The 15,049-nt window shown below is 53.2% G+C and overlaps 1 protein-coding gene across 1 annotated transcript in view; it reads right to left on the bottom strand.

Annotated features, from left to right (window-relative positions):
- The window catches only part of DMXL1 (Dmx like 1), a 288,913-nt gene extending 281,390 nt beyond the window's left edge, over window positions 1–7,523 (bottom strand). The window contains exon 1 of the mRNA XM_073554312.1: window positions 7,133–7,523. Coding sequence (XP_073410413.1) covers window positions 7,133–7,219 — 87 coding nt within the window. The 5' untranslated portion in view covers window positions 7,220–7,523. The remainder of the gene's footprint in view (window positions 1–7,132) is intronic.
- Between the last annotated feature and the right edge of the window lie 7,526 nt (window positions 7,524–15,049).

Here is a 15,049-nt window from a genome sequence, read left to right as displayed (position 1 = left end):
TGCGGAGCTGGTCGTCTACTAGTAGTGGCTTCCTCAGGGCACTGCCCATCTACCTCCTATTCATTTGAATAAGAGGTGGATGCGCAGTACCAAGCCCAAGCCACTATAAGTAGACGGCCAGCTCTGCAAGCAAGTACTTCCAGCCGGCGACACCAATAACAGCTGATCATCAGGGGTGCTGTACCATGGTCGATCAGACATTGATGACCTATCCTAAGGATAGGCCATCAATGTAAAAGTAGTGGACTTAAATGGATGCTAATAGCACAATCCAAACATGAAGGGTGTTAGTAGAAAGCAATTAAATGCAAAATAGTCTCTTTACTTGAAATGTAATCTAAGAAAACGAAGTGACAACCATTACTTCTGATACACCACTTTTTTTTCCCCCCCCATGACGAAGCGACTCAGTCAGAAAGAGATCTAGACATCATATGGTATTGGTCAAAGCAAAACGCAAGACACGAGGCCAGACACTCTCGAGATTCAAACACAGGATCAGTTGACAAGACAGCTTTAACCAACTAAGCCACAGTACCTAAACAAGAAACGTCAGGCTGCACAACTAGCCAGAATGACAAGACCGCAGGACCACTGAAGCACAAGGCCCCAGGCCAGACACCAAACCTAGGTAGGTATGGAAGCATTAAATGTAGATTGACCCAGACTGATGTTAGCATGTCAGTGTCTAGCTGGGCTCCTGTACTCACTGCCATTCTTACTATAGAACACGCTATGGTGTTATAGGATTCCCGGCTGCTCCAGTTGTGTGCTCAAAGTTCCTACATCCAAAGGACACCACATTGAATGAGGAAGTGGGATGTGCCTTTTTATTTTGTGCTCTTGGCTTTCTGTCCAGTGATAAGAGCGGATCCCACCCTCTCAAGTGCGGTCATGAGTGCTTGGAAAAAAATCATTTGCTTGTGACCCCATTTTCCAAGGCCCCGAACATTTTCAATTTTGGGGGTAGATACAATATTTTGATCAGCTGGAGCGCCATTGAATGCATACAACGATGTCCCCGTCACTGGAGCTAGTGACAACGGCATCTGAGGGGATAAAGAGCTGGGATGGGCGCTATGTCCAGTCTTGACATGCAGCAGGAGCCTGGTTGTGTATGACAGCTAGCTCTTGCTACAACGATGTAACTGTACAACTGTATGGGAAACCACCAGTTACGTCTATTTGCAGGAAGGAGTTAAGCTGTTGCCACAGAAATTCAGCTGGGTTGTGGTCCGATCTTTAAAGGGACCATTGCAACACCTCAATTATTTTCTCTTTTTCAGTCAATATGGAGTAGATTTGCTGTTGTGTTTACAATCATTGTCTTGTTGCAACACCCAGTTTTGGCTACATAGCCTCACTACTGACTCGAATACTTTGGTATGAAGAGGAGTTCATGGTTAATTTAATAACTGCAAACTGCCCAGATCCTGTGCCAGCAAAGCAAGTTCAAGTCATCACCCCTCCACCACTGCACCCGACAACTGGTATGAGGTTTCTGTGGCGCAGGACATTACAGATAAACCTCTCCATTCGTATTTCAAAATACATGAATTGTTCCAGAAATATTGTGGTTTGTTCATATAGAACTTTGCAAGTTAACATAGTTTGGTAGTTGCGAGTTATGATCACATTATTCCCACGATTATCTGCTTGTGTCATGAAACCCTTAGTATATTTCCCCTCTAGCAGAGAAATCGCACAAAAGAAAAACCAGACAAGAGATAAGCAGCACCTACTGCATCTAGCACCGCTCATCTCTATCATCACCAGACACTGACATCAAGACGTGATGTTTGTAAAAATATAACTTACACACACACAACACCGATAAAATGGCTGCCTGCTATAGGTAACAGACGGGAGCTACACAGCGGCTTGTCCTGTCTAACATGAAACACACAGTCATGTGATAGAACAAGTCATTGGGAACAGATCCAGACTTGTGGTTTATCTACCACAGCAACGAAGTCTGAGTCCAGGAGTGAGAATGCCAGCTACTCGGACACTGATCAGACTGGCACTCACGCTGCACAACATGTTCTCACTGCTTAATCAGCCACGGTACATACACAACAAGAACAGGACACAGTACTGCTCATAGGACACCAATGAGGAAAACTGTGCGAAGAAATTCACCACAGTGTTGCCATGTACAGTACCCACACATGTAATATGCCCATAGTGTAACACACAGACCACAGTATACCAAACACACCCCACTGCTGTCATGTAATGTGCTCACACTGTACCACACACACCACAGTGCTGCCATGTAATGTGCCCACTGTACCACAGTGCTGCCACGTAATGTGCCCACACTGTACCACACACACACACACCAGTGCTGCCGTGTAATGTGCCCACACTGTACCACACACATCACAGTGCTGCCATGTAATGTGCCCACACATCACAGTGCTGCCGTGTAATGTGCCCACACTGTACCACACACATCACAGTGCTGCCGTGTAATGTGCCCACACTGTACCACACACATCACAGTGCTGCCGTGTAATGTGCCCACACTGTACCACACACATCACAGTGCTGCCGTGTAATGTGCCCACACTGTACCACACACATCACAGTGCTGCCGTGTAATGTGCCCACACTGTACCACACACATCACAGTGCTGCCGTGTAATGTGCCCACACTGTACCACACACATCACAGTGCTGCCGTGTAATGTGCCCACACTGTACCACACACATCACAGTGCTGCCGTGTAATGTGCCCACACTGTACCACACACATCACAGTGCTGCCGTGTAATGTGCCCACACTGTACCACACACATCACAGTGCTGCCGTGTAATGTGCCCACACTGTACCACACACATCACAGTGCTGCCGTGTAATGTGCCCACACTGTACCACACACATCACAGTGCTGCCGTGTAATGTGCCCACACTGTACCACACACATCACAGTGCTGCCGTGTAATGTGCCCACACTGTACCACACACATCACAGTGCTGCCGTGTAATGTGCCCACACTGTACCACACACATCACAGTGCTGCCGTGTAATGTGCCCACACTGTACCACACACATCACAGTGCTGCCGTGTAATGTGCCCACACTGTACCACACACATCACAGTGCTGCCGTGTAATGTGCCCACACTGTACCACACACATCACAGTGCTGCCGTGTAATGTGCCCACACTGTACCACACACATCACAGTGCTGCCGTGTAATGTGCCCACACTGTACCACACACATCACAGTGCTGCCGTGTAATGTGCCCACACTGTACCACACACATCACAGTGCTGCCGTGTAATGTGCCCACACTGTACCACACACATCACAGTGCTGCCGTGTAATGTGCCCACACTGTACCACACACATCACAGTGCTGCCGTGTAATGTGCCCACACTGTACCACACACATCACAGTGCTGCCGTGTAATGTGCCCACACTGTACCACACACATCACAGTGCTGCCGTGTAATGTGCCCACACTGTACCACACACATCACAGTGCTGCCATGTAATGTGCCCACACTATACTAAACACACCCCACTGCTGTCATGTAATGTGCCCACTGTACCACAGTGCTGCCGTGTAATGTGCCCACACTGTACCACACACCCCACAGTGCTGCCGTGTAATGTGCCCACACTGTACCACACACCCCACAGTGCTGCCGTGTAATGTGCCCACACTGTACCACACACCCCACAGTGCTGCCGTGTAATGTGCCCACACTGTACCACACACCCCACAGTGCTGCCGTGTAATGTGCCCACACTGTACCACACACACCACAGTGCTGCCGTGTAATGTGCCCACACTGTACCACACACCCCAATGCTGCCATGTAATGTGCCCACACTGTACCACAAACATCACAGTGCTGCCATGTAATGTGCCCACTGTACCACAAACATCACAGTGCTGCCATGTAATGTGCCCACACTGTACCACACACCCCACTGCTGTCGTGTAATGTGCACACTGTACCACAGTGCTGCCATGTAATGTGCCCACACTGTACCACACACCCCACAGTGCTGCCGTGTAATGTGCCCACACTGTACCACACACCACAGTGCTGCCATGTAATGTGCCCACACTGTACCACACACCCCAGTGCTGCCATGTAATGTGCCCACACTGTACCACACACCCCAGTGCTGCCGTGTAATGTGCCCACACTGTACCACACACACCACAGTGCTGCCGTGTAATGTGCCCACACTGTACCACACACACCACAGTGCTGCTGTGTAATGTGCCCACACTGTACCACACACACCCCCCCACTGCTGCCATGTAATGTGCCCACACTGTACCACACACACCCCACAGTGCTGCCATGTAATGTGCCCACACTGTACCACACACATCACAGTGCTGCTGTGTAATGTGCCCACACTATACCACACACACCCCCCCCACTGCTGCCATGTAATGTGCCCACACTGTACCACACACACCCCACAGTGCTGCCATGTAATGTGCCCACACTGTACCACACACACCCCACAGTGCTGCCATGTAATGTGCCCACACTGTACCACACACATCACAGTGCTGCCGTGTAATGTGCCCACACTGTACCACACACATCACAGTGCTGCCGTGTAATGTGCCCACACTGTACCACACACATCACAGTGCTGCCGTGTAATGTGCCCACACTATACCACACACATCACAGTGCTGCTGTGTAATGTGCCCACACTATACCACACACCCCCCCCACTGCTGCCATGTAATGTGCCCACACTGTACCACACACACCCCACAGTGCTGCCGTGTAATGTGCCCACACTGTACCACACACCCCAGTGCTGCCATGTAATGTGCCCACACTGTACCACACACATCACAGTGCTGCTGTGTAATGTGCCCACACTGTACCACACACATCACAGTGCTGCCGTGTAATGTGCCCACACTGTACCACACACATCACAGTGCTGCCGTGTAATGTGCCCACACTGTACCACACACATCACAGTGCTGCCGTGTAATGTGCCCACACTGTACCACACACATCACAGTGCTGCCGTGTAATGTGCCCACACTGTACCACACACATCACAGTGCTGCCATGTAATGTGCCCACACTATACTAAACACACCCCACTGCTGTCATGTAATGTGCCCACTGTACCACAGTGCTGCCGTGTAATGTGCCCACACTGTACCACACACCCCACAGTGCTGCCGTGTAATGTGCCCACACTGTACCACACACCCCACAGTGCTGCCGTGTAATGTGCCCACACTGTACCACACACCCCACAGTGCTGCCGTGTAATGTGCCCACACTGTACCACACACCCCACAGTGCTGCCGTGTAATGTGCCCACACTGTACCACACACACCACAGTGCTGCCGTGTAATGTGCCCACACTGTACCACACACCCCAATGCTGCCATGTAATGTGCCCACACTGTACCACAAACATCACAGTGCTGCCATGTAATGTGCCCACTGTACCACAAACATCACAGTGCTGCCATGTAATGTGCCCACACTGTACCACACACCCCACTGCTGTCGTGTAATGTGCACACTGTACCACAGTGCTGCCATGTAATGTGCCCACACTGTACCACACACCCCACAGTGCTGCCGTGTAATGTGCCCACACTGTACCACACACCACAGTGCTGCCATGTAATGTGCCCACACTGTACCACACACCCCAGTGCTGCCATGTAATGTGCCCACACTGTACCACACACCCCAGTGCTGCCGTGTAATGTGCCCACACTGTACCACACACACCACAGTGCTGCCGTGTAATGTGCCCACACTGTACCACACACACCACAGTGCTGCTGTGTAATGTGCCCACACTGTACCACACACACCCCCCCACTGCTGCCATGTAATGTGCCCACACTGTACCACACACACCCCACAGTGCTGCCATGTAATGTGCCCACACTGTACCACACACATCACAGTGCTGCTGTGTAATGTGCCCACACTATACCACACACACCCCCCCCACTGCTGCCATGTAATGTGCCCACACTGTACCACACACACCCCACAGTGCTGCCATGTAATGTGCCCACACTGTACCACACACACCCCACAGTGCTGCCATGTAATGTGCCCACACTGTACCACACACATCACAGTGCTGCCGTGTAATGTGCCCACACTGTACCACACACATCACAGTGCTGCCGTGTAATGTGCCCACACTGTACCACACACATCACAGTGCTGCCGTGTAATGTGCCCACACTATACCACACACATCACAGTGCTGCTGTGTAATGTGCCCACACTATACCACACACCCCCCCCACTGCTGCCATGTAATGTGCCCACACTGTACCACACACACCCCACAGTGCTGCCGTGTAATGTGCCCACACTGTACCACACACCCCAGTGCTGCCATGTAATGTGCCCACACTGTACCACACACATCACAGTGCTGCTGTGTAATGTGCCCACACTGTACCACACACATCACAGTGCTGCCGTGTAATGTGCCCACACTATACCACACACATCACAGTGCTGCTGTGTAATGTGCCCACACTATACCACCCCCCCCCACTGCTGCCATGTAATGTGCCCACACTGTACCACACACATCACAGTGCTGCTGTGTAATGTGCCCACACTATACCACCCCCCCCCACTGCTGCCATGTAATGTGCCCACACTGTACCACACACATCACAGTGCTGCCGTGTAATGTGCCCACACTGTACCACACACATCACAGTGCTGCCGTGTAATGTGCCCACACTGTACCACACACATCACAGTCCTGCCGTGTAATGTGCCCACACTATACCACACACATCACAGTGCTGCTGTGTAATGTGCCCACACTATACCACCCCCCCGCCACTGCTGCCATGTAATGTGCCCACACTGTACCACACACATCACAGTGCTGCTGTGTAATGTGCCCACACTGTACCACACACATCACAGTGCTGCTGTGTAATGTGCCCACACTATACCACACACCCCCCCCCCACTGCTGCCGTGTAATGTGCCCACACTGTACCACACACCCCACAGTGTTGCCGTGTAATGTGCCCACACAAGCAAGGTGCTCCACGCAGTATCAGTGCTGCCACGTACAGTAGCCCCCCATACAATGCCGCCAAGTCAGGGTCTCACCGTTACGGGCTGCTCCTGCAGGCTCCCTACAGAGAAGCAGTGATCCCCCGGGTTGACGGCTCCTGTCAGCACCTGGTGCAGATTCATGGTCCAGCGGCCGCATAGAGTCCGGCACACAGCGGGTTACCAGCACATGACACTTCCCGGAGCGCCGCTGAATGTCAGTGACAGGAGCTCTCCCCTCACACGGAGCAGCAGGTCACGGCCCCGCAATCCCGCGCAGGCGCCCGTGCCTTCCAGCCCGAGTACAGGTGCTGCGGGAGAACTAGTGAGGAAAGGAAACCGCAGAAGGTAACAATCCAGACACTGAGGTAACCACTGTGCTCGCACTGCACATGCGTCAATCTCGCACTGCACCTCCGCCACCGTCATCAGTGCGCCAGCTTCAAGCTCTGCAATTCTGCTCACCACGCCCTCTAGTGTCCAACGTGTCAAATTGCAGCTAGCGATTTTGGAGTCGTGTCCCGGAAGAATGGTTCTCATTGGACATCTTTCTCAGTGAAAGGCGGGTTTTAGGCTAACGTCAGGCGCAGGCGCAGTAGCTGAGTACTCAAGACGAGCAGTTTAGCCAGTGAAGTGGATTTTGTGTTCTGGCGGCTGCTGTGATGCTGATTGTGTGATGTCTGTGGGACATCACCGGGGGGCATGCCGTATACAGTGGGTCCATCACCGGGAGCGTGCCGTGCACTGTGGGTCCATCACCGGGAGCGAGCCGTGCACTGTGGGTCCATCACCGGGAGCGTGCCGCGTACTGTGGGTCCATCACCGGGAGCGAGCCGCGTACTATGGGTCCATCACCGGGAGCGTGCCGCGTACTGTGGGTCCATCACCGGGAGCGAGCCGCGTACTGTGGGTCCATCACCGGGAGCGTGCCGCGTACTGTGGGTCCATCACCGGGAGCGTGCCGCGTACTGTGGGTCCATCACCGGGAGCGTCCGCGTACTGTGAGTCCATCACCGGGAGCGAGCCGCGTACTGTGGGTCCATCACCGGGAGCGAGCCGCGTACTGTGGGTCCATCACCGGGAGCGTGCCGCGTACTGTGGGTCCATCACCGGGAGCGTCCGCGTACTGTGGGTCCATCACCGGGAGTGAGCCGTGCACTGTGGGTCCATCACCGGGAGCGAGCCGTGCACTGTGGGTCCATCACCGGGAGCGAGCCGTGCACTGTGGGTCCATCACCGGGAGCGTGCCGCGCACTGTGGGTCCATCACCGGGAGCGTGCCGCGTACTGTGGGTCCATCACCGGGAGCGTGCCGCGTACTGTGGGTCCATCACCGGGAGCGTGCCGCGTACTGTGGGTCCATCACTGGGAGCATGGTGCGTACTGTGGGGTCCATCACTGGAAGCGTGCCGCGTACGGTGGCGTCCATCACTTGGAGCGTGCCGCGTACTGTGTCGTCCATCACTTGGAGCGTGCCACGTACTGTGGCGTCCATCACTTGGAGCGTGCCGCGTACTGTGTCGTCCATCACTGGGAGCGTGCCGCGTACTGTGGGTCCATCACTGAGAGCGTGCCGCGTACTGTGGGTCCATTACTGGCAGCGTGCCGCGTACTGTGGGTCCATCACTGGGAACGTGCCACGTACAGAGGGTCCATCACTGTGAGCGTGCCGCGCACTGTGCCATGTACAGTGGGTCCATCACTGGGAGCATGCCGCGCACTGTGCCGTGTACAGTGGGTCCATCACTGGAAGCATGCCCCGTACTGTGGGGTCCATCACTGGGAGCGTGCTGCGTACAGTGGCGTCCATCACTGGGAGCGTGCCGCGTACTGTGGGTCCATCACGGGGAGCGTGCCGCGTACTGTGGGTCCATCACGGGGAGCGTGCCGCGTACTGTGGGTCCATCACCGGGAGCATGTCGCTTACTGTGGGTCCATCACCGGGAGCGTGCCGTGTACAGTGGCTCCATCACCGGGAGTGTGCCGTGGACAGTGGGTCCATCACCGGCAGCGTGCCGTGTACTGTGGTCCACCACCGGGAGTGTGCCGCGTACAGTGGGTCCATGACTGGGAGCGTGCCGCGTACAGTGGGTCCATCACTGGGAACATGCCGCGTACAGAGGGTCCATCACTGGGAGCGTGCCGTTTACTGTGGGTCCATCACTGGGAGCGTGCCGCGTACAGTGGGTCCACCACCGGGAGTGTGCCGCGTACAGTGGGTCCATTACTGGGAGCGTGCCGCCTACTGTGGGTCCATCACTGGGAACATGCCGCGTACAGAGGGTCCATCACTGGGAGCGTGCCGTTTACTGTGGGTCCATCACTGGGAGCGTGCCGCGTACTGTGGGTCCATCACCGGGAGCGTGCCGCATACAGTGGGTCCATCATCGGGAGCGTGCTGTGTACAGTGGGTCCATCAATGGGAGCGTGCCGCGTACTGTGGGTCCATCACCGGGAGCGTGCCACGTACTGTGGGTCCATCACTGGGTGCATGCCGCGTACTGTGGGTCTATCACCGGGAGCGAGCCGTATACAGTGGGTCTATCACCGGGAGCATGCCGTATACAGTGGGTCCATCACCAGGGGCATGCCGTGCACTGTGGGGCCATCACTGGGAGCATAATAAATTTTATTTCTATAGCGCCAACATATTCCGCAGCACTTTACATTTCAGAGGGGACTTGTACAGACAATAGACATTACAGCATAACAATAATCACATAGATCATAACAGATACCAAGAGGAATGAGGGCCCTGCTCGCAAGCTTACAATCTATGATGAAAAAAGCGTGCCGCGTACTGTGGGTCCATCACCGGGGGCATGCCGTGCACTGTGGGTCCATCAACGGGAGCATGCCGCGTACTGTGGGTCCATCAACGGGAGCATGCCGCGTACTGTGGGTCCATCATCGGGAGCGTGCCGCGCACTGTGGTGTCCATCACCGGGAGCATGCCGTGTACAGTGGGTCCATCACTGGGAGCATGGTGCGTACTGTGGGGTCCATCACTGGAAGCGTGCCACGTACTGTGGCGTCCATCACTTGGAGCGTGCCGCGTACTGTGGGTCCATCACTGGGAGCGTGCTGCGTACTGTGGGTCCATCACTGGGAGCGTGCCGCGTACTGTGGGTCCATCACTGAGAGCGTGCCGCGTACTGTGGGTCCATTACTGGGAGCGTGCCGCGTACTGTGTGTCCATCACTGGGAACGTGCCGCGTACAGAGGGTCCATCACTGTGAGCGTGCCGCGCACTGTGGGGTCCATCACCGGGAGCATGCCGTGTACAGTGGGTCCATCACTGGGAGCATGGTGCGTACTGTGGGGTCCATCACTGGAAGCGTGCCACGTACGGTGGCGTCCATCACTTGGAGCGTGCCGCGTACTGTGGGTCCATCACTGGGAGCGTGCTGCGTACTGTGGGTCCATCACTGGGAGCGTGCCGCGTACTGTGGGTCCATCACTGAGAGCGTGCCGCGTACTGTGGGTCCATTAGTGGGAGCGTGCCGCGTACTGTGGGTCCTTCACTGGGAACGTGCCACGTACAGAGGGTCCATCACTGTGAGCGTGCCGCGCACTGTGCCATGTACAGTGGGTCCATCACTGGGAGCATGCCGCGCACTGTGCCGTGTACAGTGGGTCCATCACTGGAAGCATGCCCCGTACTGTGGGGTCCATCACTGGGAGCGTGCTGCGTACAGTGGCGTCCATCACGGGGAGCGTGCCGCGTACTGTGGGTCCATCACGGGGAGCGTGCCGCGTACTGTGGGTCCATCACGGGGAGCGTGCCGCGTACTGTGGGTCCATCACCGGGAGCATGTCGCTTACTGTGGGTCCATCACCGGGAGCGTGCCGTGTACAGTGGGTCCATCACCGGGAGTGTGCCGTGGACAGTGGGTCCATCACCGGCAGCGTGCCGTGTACTGTAGTCCACCACCGGGAGTGTGCCGCGTACAGTGGGTCCATGACTGGGAGCGTGCCGCGTACAGTGGGTCCATCACTGGGAACATGCCGCGTACAGAGGGTCCATCACTGGGAGCGTGCCGTTTACTGTGGGTCCATCACTGGGAGCGTGCCGCGTACTGTGGGTCCACCACCGGGAGTGTGCCGCGTACAGTGGGTCCATCATCGGGAGCGTGCTGTGTACAGTGGGTCCATCAATGGGAGCGTGCCGCGTACTGTGGGTCCATCACTGGGAGCGTGCCGCATACTGTGGGTCCATCACTGGGAGCGTGCCGCGTACAGAGGGTCCATCACTGGGAGCGTGCCGTTTACTGTGGGTCCATCACTGAGAGCGTGCCGCGTACTGTGGGTCCATCACCGGGAGCGTGCCGCATACAGTGGGTCCATCATCGGGAGCGTGCTGTGTACAGTGGGTCCATCAATGGGAGCGTGCCGCGTACTGTGGGTCCATCACCGGGAGCGTGCCACATACAGTGGGTCCATCATCGGGAGCGTGCTGTGTACAGTGGGTCCATCACTGGGAGCGTGCCGCGTACTGTGGGTCCATCACTGGGAGCGTGCCGCATACTGTGGGTCCATCACTGGGAGCGTGCCGCGTACAAAGGGTCCATCACTGGGAGCGTGCCGTTTACTGTGGGTCCATCACCGGGAGCGTGCCGCATACAGTGGGTCCATCAACGGGAGCGTGCTGTGTACAGTGGGTCCATCAATGGGAGCGTGCCGCGTACTGTGGGTCCATCACCGGGAGCGTGCCGCATACAGTGGGTCCATCATCGGGAGCGTGCTGTGTACAGTGGGTCCATCAATGGGAGCGTGCCGCGTACTGTGGGTCCATCACTGGGAGCGTGCCGCATACTGTGGGTCCATCACTGGGAGCGTGCCGCGTACTGTGGGTCCATCACTGGGAGCGTGCCGCGTACTGTGGGTCCATCACTGGGAACGTGCCACGTACAGAGGGTCCATCACTGGGAGCGTGTCGCGTACAGTGAGTCCATCACTGGGAGCATGCCATTTACTGTGGGTCCATCACTGGGAGCGTGCCGTGTACTGTGGGTCCATCACTGGGAGCGTGCCGCGTACTGTGGGTCCATCACCGGGAGCATGCCGCACACTGTGGCGTCCATCACTGGGAGTATGCCGCACATTGTGGCATCCATTTGTGGATGATAACGTGCCAGACAAGTCATTTTGGATACTTCTTGTCCAGCATGTGTTACAGAGCTGCTATTATCCATGGTCACCTCAGTTATTTGCTATCATTCATGGACATAAATTTTCCAAAACTACTAACAAGACCGAGAGAAAGATCAGAGAACGCTGAGACAATAAGATGGTGCAGGCGAGACATTAGAGCACAATCATTTCTCTGCAGAAAAATGCCCTCATATACTGCCTGTCCTGTAGAAATACGGGAATTCTCAAGCTGTTACATCCTGTAGGTTTACTTAGACTGCATGAAAAGAAGTACATTCTCAATTGACTTTTTCTGTCAATAATTCAGCTATGAGAGCTTTTATCTTACATAGGGCAGAGTCAGACGGCCATATTTCTCGTGTGAGAATCGCATCATAAAACTCATACTCGCTGTCGGCTCTCCTAACCTGACCTTGACAGCTGTATAGTAATACATGCTGTCTTGCTCAGGTCAGGAGAGGTGCCGGGCCAGTCCATGCAGTGTGATGCGATTCTCATACGAGTTCTACGGCTGTCTGACTCTGCCCATAGTGTGTATCTTGTTTCCATGGAGCTCGGCCAGAAGATCCAAAAGAACAAATTATGCATAGTGCGCCGCTACAAACTTTTAGTCCACACCCTTACCCACTTATTTACCATGTTATCCTTCCTTGGCCACAGAAAGAAAATTTTAGGAAGTGTAGCCTTACAGCAGTGGAGAGCTGGATTCAAATCCCTTCAAGGACAGTATCTGCAATGTATCTGGTATGTCCTCCGCATGTTTGCATGAGTTTCCTCCTAAGGACACACTGATAGGGAATTTAGTTTGTGAGCCTCACAGGGTACAGTACCAGTAATGTCTGTAAAGTGTTGTGGAATTAATGGTGCTATATAAGAGCGTAAAATAAAACAATACTTCAAAAACAAAAAACAGGAATTGCATTAGTGTCAGTATTTCAGGGTTTTTTTCACATTTTTCAGTACATTGTATGGAAAAATGAATTGTGTCATTTAAAGTTACAGTTCGACCCACAAGAAAACAAGCTCTCATACAGCTAGGAGAACAGAAAAATGAAAAAAGTTTTGGCTCATGGAAGAACCCCATAGTGAAATGCAAACCATAAAAGCAAAAATTGGCTGCAGAGTTGACGGGTTAAAGGGGTTGTCCAGGTGTGGGACAAAGATCTGCAGTCACAATGCCAAATTGTGACAGCAGGGCGGACATATTGCCGGTGCAGCTACACAGGGACCCAGAGGTGGAGGAAGACTGCCGATAACTGCGACTATTTCAGCTGGATGCGCTTCCTTGTATGCACAGTTCAACTTAAATGTTTTGTGGCTCAGGGGACCTGCTGGCTCTGTGCGCTGCAATACACACCACCGGCCAATCAGAGACTACAGCTGATGGCGGTGTGCCTATGGGTGCATGGCAGTGACATCATATGCCATGACGGGGACTCAGAAGTCAGCTGCCAGCTAAGGTGCCAGGAATAGAAGAGGACGCTGTGCATTATGGGAGCAGAGAATGATAAGGAAAATCTTTTTTTTTTTTTGAATGCGTTGGAGAATAACTGAACCTTATACCAGGAAGAAGGTGCACATTATACCATGAATGGGGCCAGGATGAGGCCCAGGATGGCAGACATTACAACTGGATTGGGAACATTATTAGAAAAAGGATCCCAAGTTGGGAGACATCCTAGGATTGGGCACAATATGCCATGAAGGGGACCAGGATGGGGAACATTGTCCCATGAAGGGGAACAAGATGACTCACTTTATACCAGGAAGAGGACCAGGATAACTAACATAACTGAATGGGGGACATACTAAGAAGGAACCCAGGTTGGGAGACATTCCAGATAGGGGCCCAGGATGAGACACATTATATGAGTAAGGGGACCAGGATGAGGCACATATCAGTAAGAGGACTAGGATTGGGAACATTACAGTATGCCATGAAAGGGCTCAGATCGAGGCACCTTATACTAGGAAGGAGACCAGGATGGGGCACATAACTGGATGGGGGACATGATACCAAGAAGGAGACCAGGTTAGGAGACATCATCCAAAGAAGGAGCCCAGGATGCAGGACATTATTACTGGAAGGGGCCCAGAATGGGAGACATCATTATGTGGGAGGAGAACACATGTATTTATAGGACCTAGGTTTTGTTGCATATTTTTCCCCACTCATTAGTAAGGGTGTAATACATGGCAAGAATTGACATTATTCAGATTTTAATGTGAACTAGTCCAACGAAAAAATAATCAACGTGTGCTGGAGAATTCAAAAATCTCATTCACTTTGCTTGTACTGTAAAATGCTGCATATTTTCCGCAACAAATCCGTGCAGTTAAAACGCAATGGAAATTATAATTAAAGGGGCTTATCCATTTATATTTTGAATGGTGCATGGTAAATTAATGGTGTAGAACATATTTATATTTAGGGGCGCAGAGTGGAGGATTTTTTATTCAGGAAACAAATGTATGTGTACAATACTTGTGACCTTGTTATTTTCAGGGCTGCGATGATCAGTGTGACAATACAGTATCTAGTTATTTAGGGGGTGTTCCCTTATTATATAGCTTCCTCTCTTGTTATGTACAGTACCATTATTTGCATAACGTATTGTCGTTAATTTTGTTAGTAACCCTGCCATCTCTTTCTTACATAGAGTTCTCTCTTGTACATTTTATAATTTATGAGGAAAGGCAGTGTGAAAGTTATAGTTCATGTCAAGAACATTGTAGTAATTATTGTTCATTAGGGAGAACAGTGTGGTGGTTATAGCTGATGACTGTTATAGCTGATGACTGTTAATGGAGCAGCATCTGA

Source organism: Dendrobates tinctorius, unplaced genomic scaffold, assembly GCF_039654945.1.
Source record: "Dendrobates tinctorius isolate UK_male_01 unplaced genomic scaffold, ASM3965494v1 ptg000003l, whole genome shotgun sequence".
Lineage (NCBI taxonomy): Eukaryota > Metazoa > Chordata > Amphibia > Anura > Dendrobatidae > Dendrobates > Dendrobates tinctorius.
Note: the sequence above shows the minus strand (reverse complement) of the source record. Positions and strands in the feature narration are given on the sequence as shown.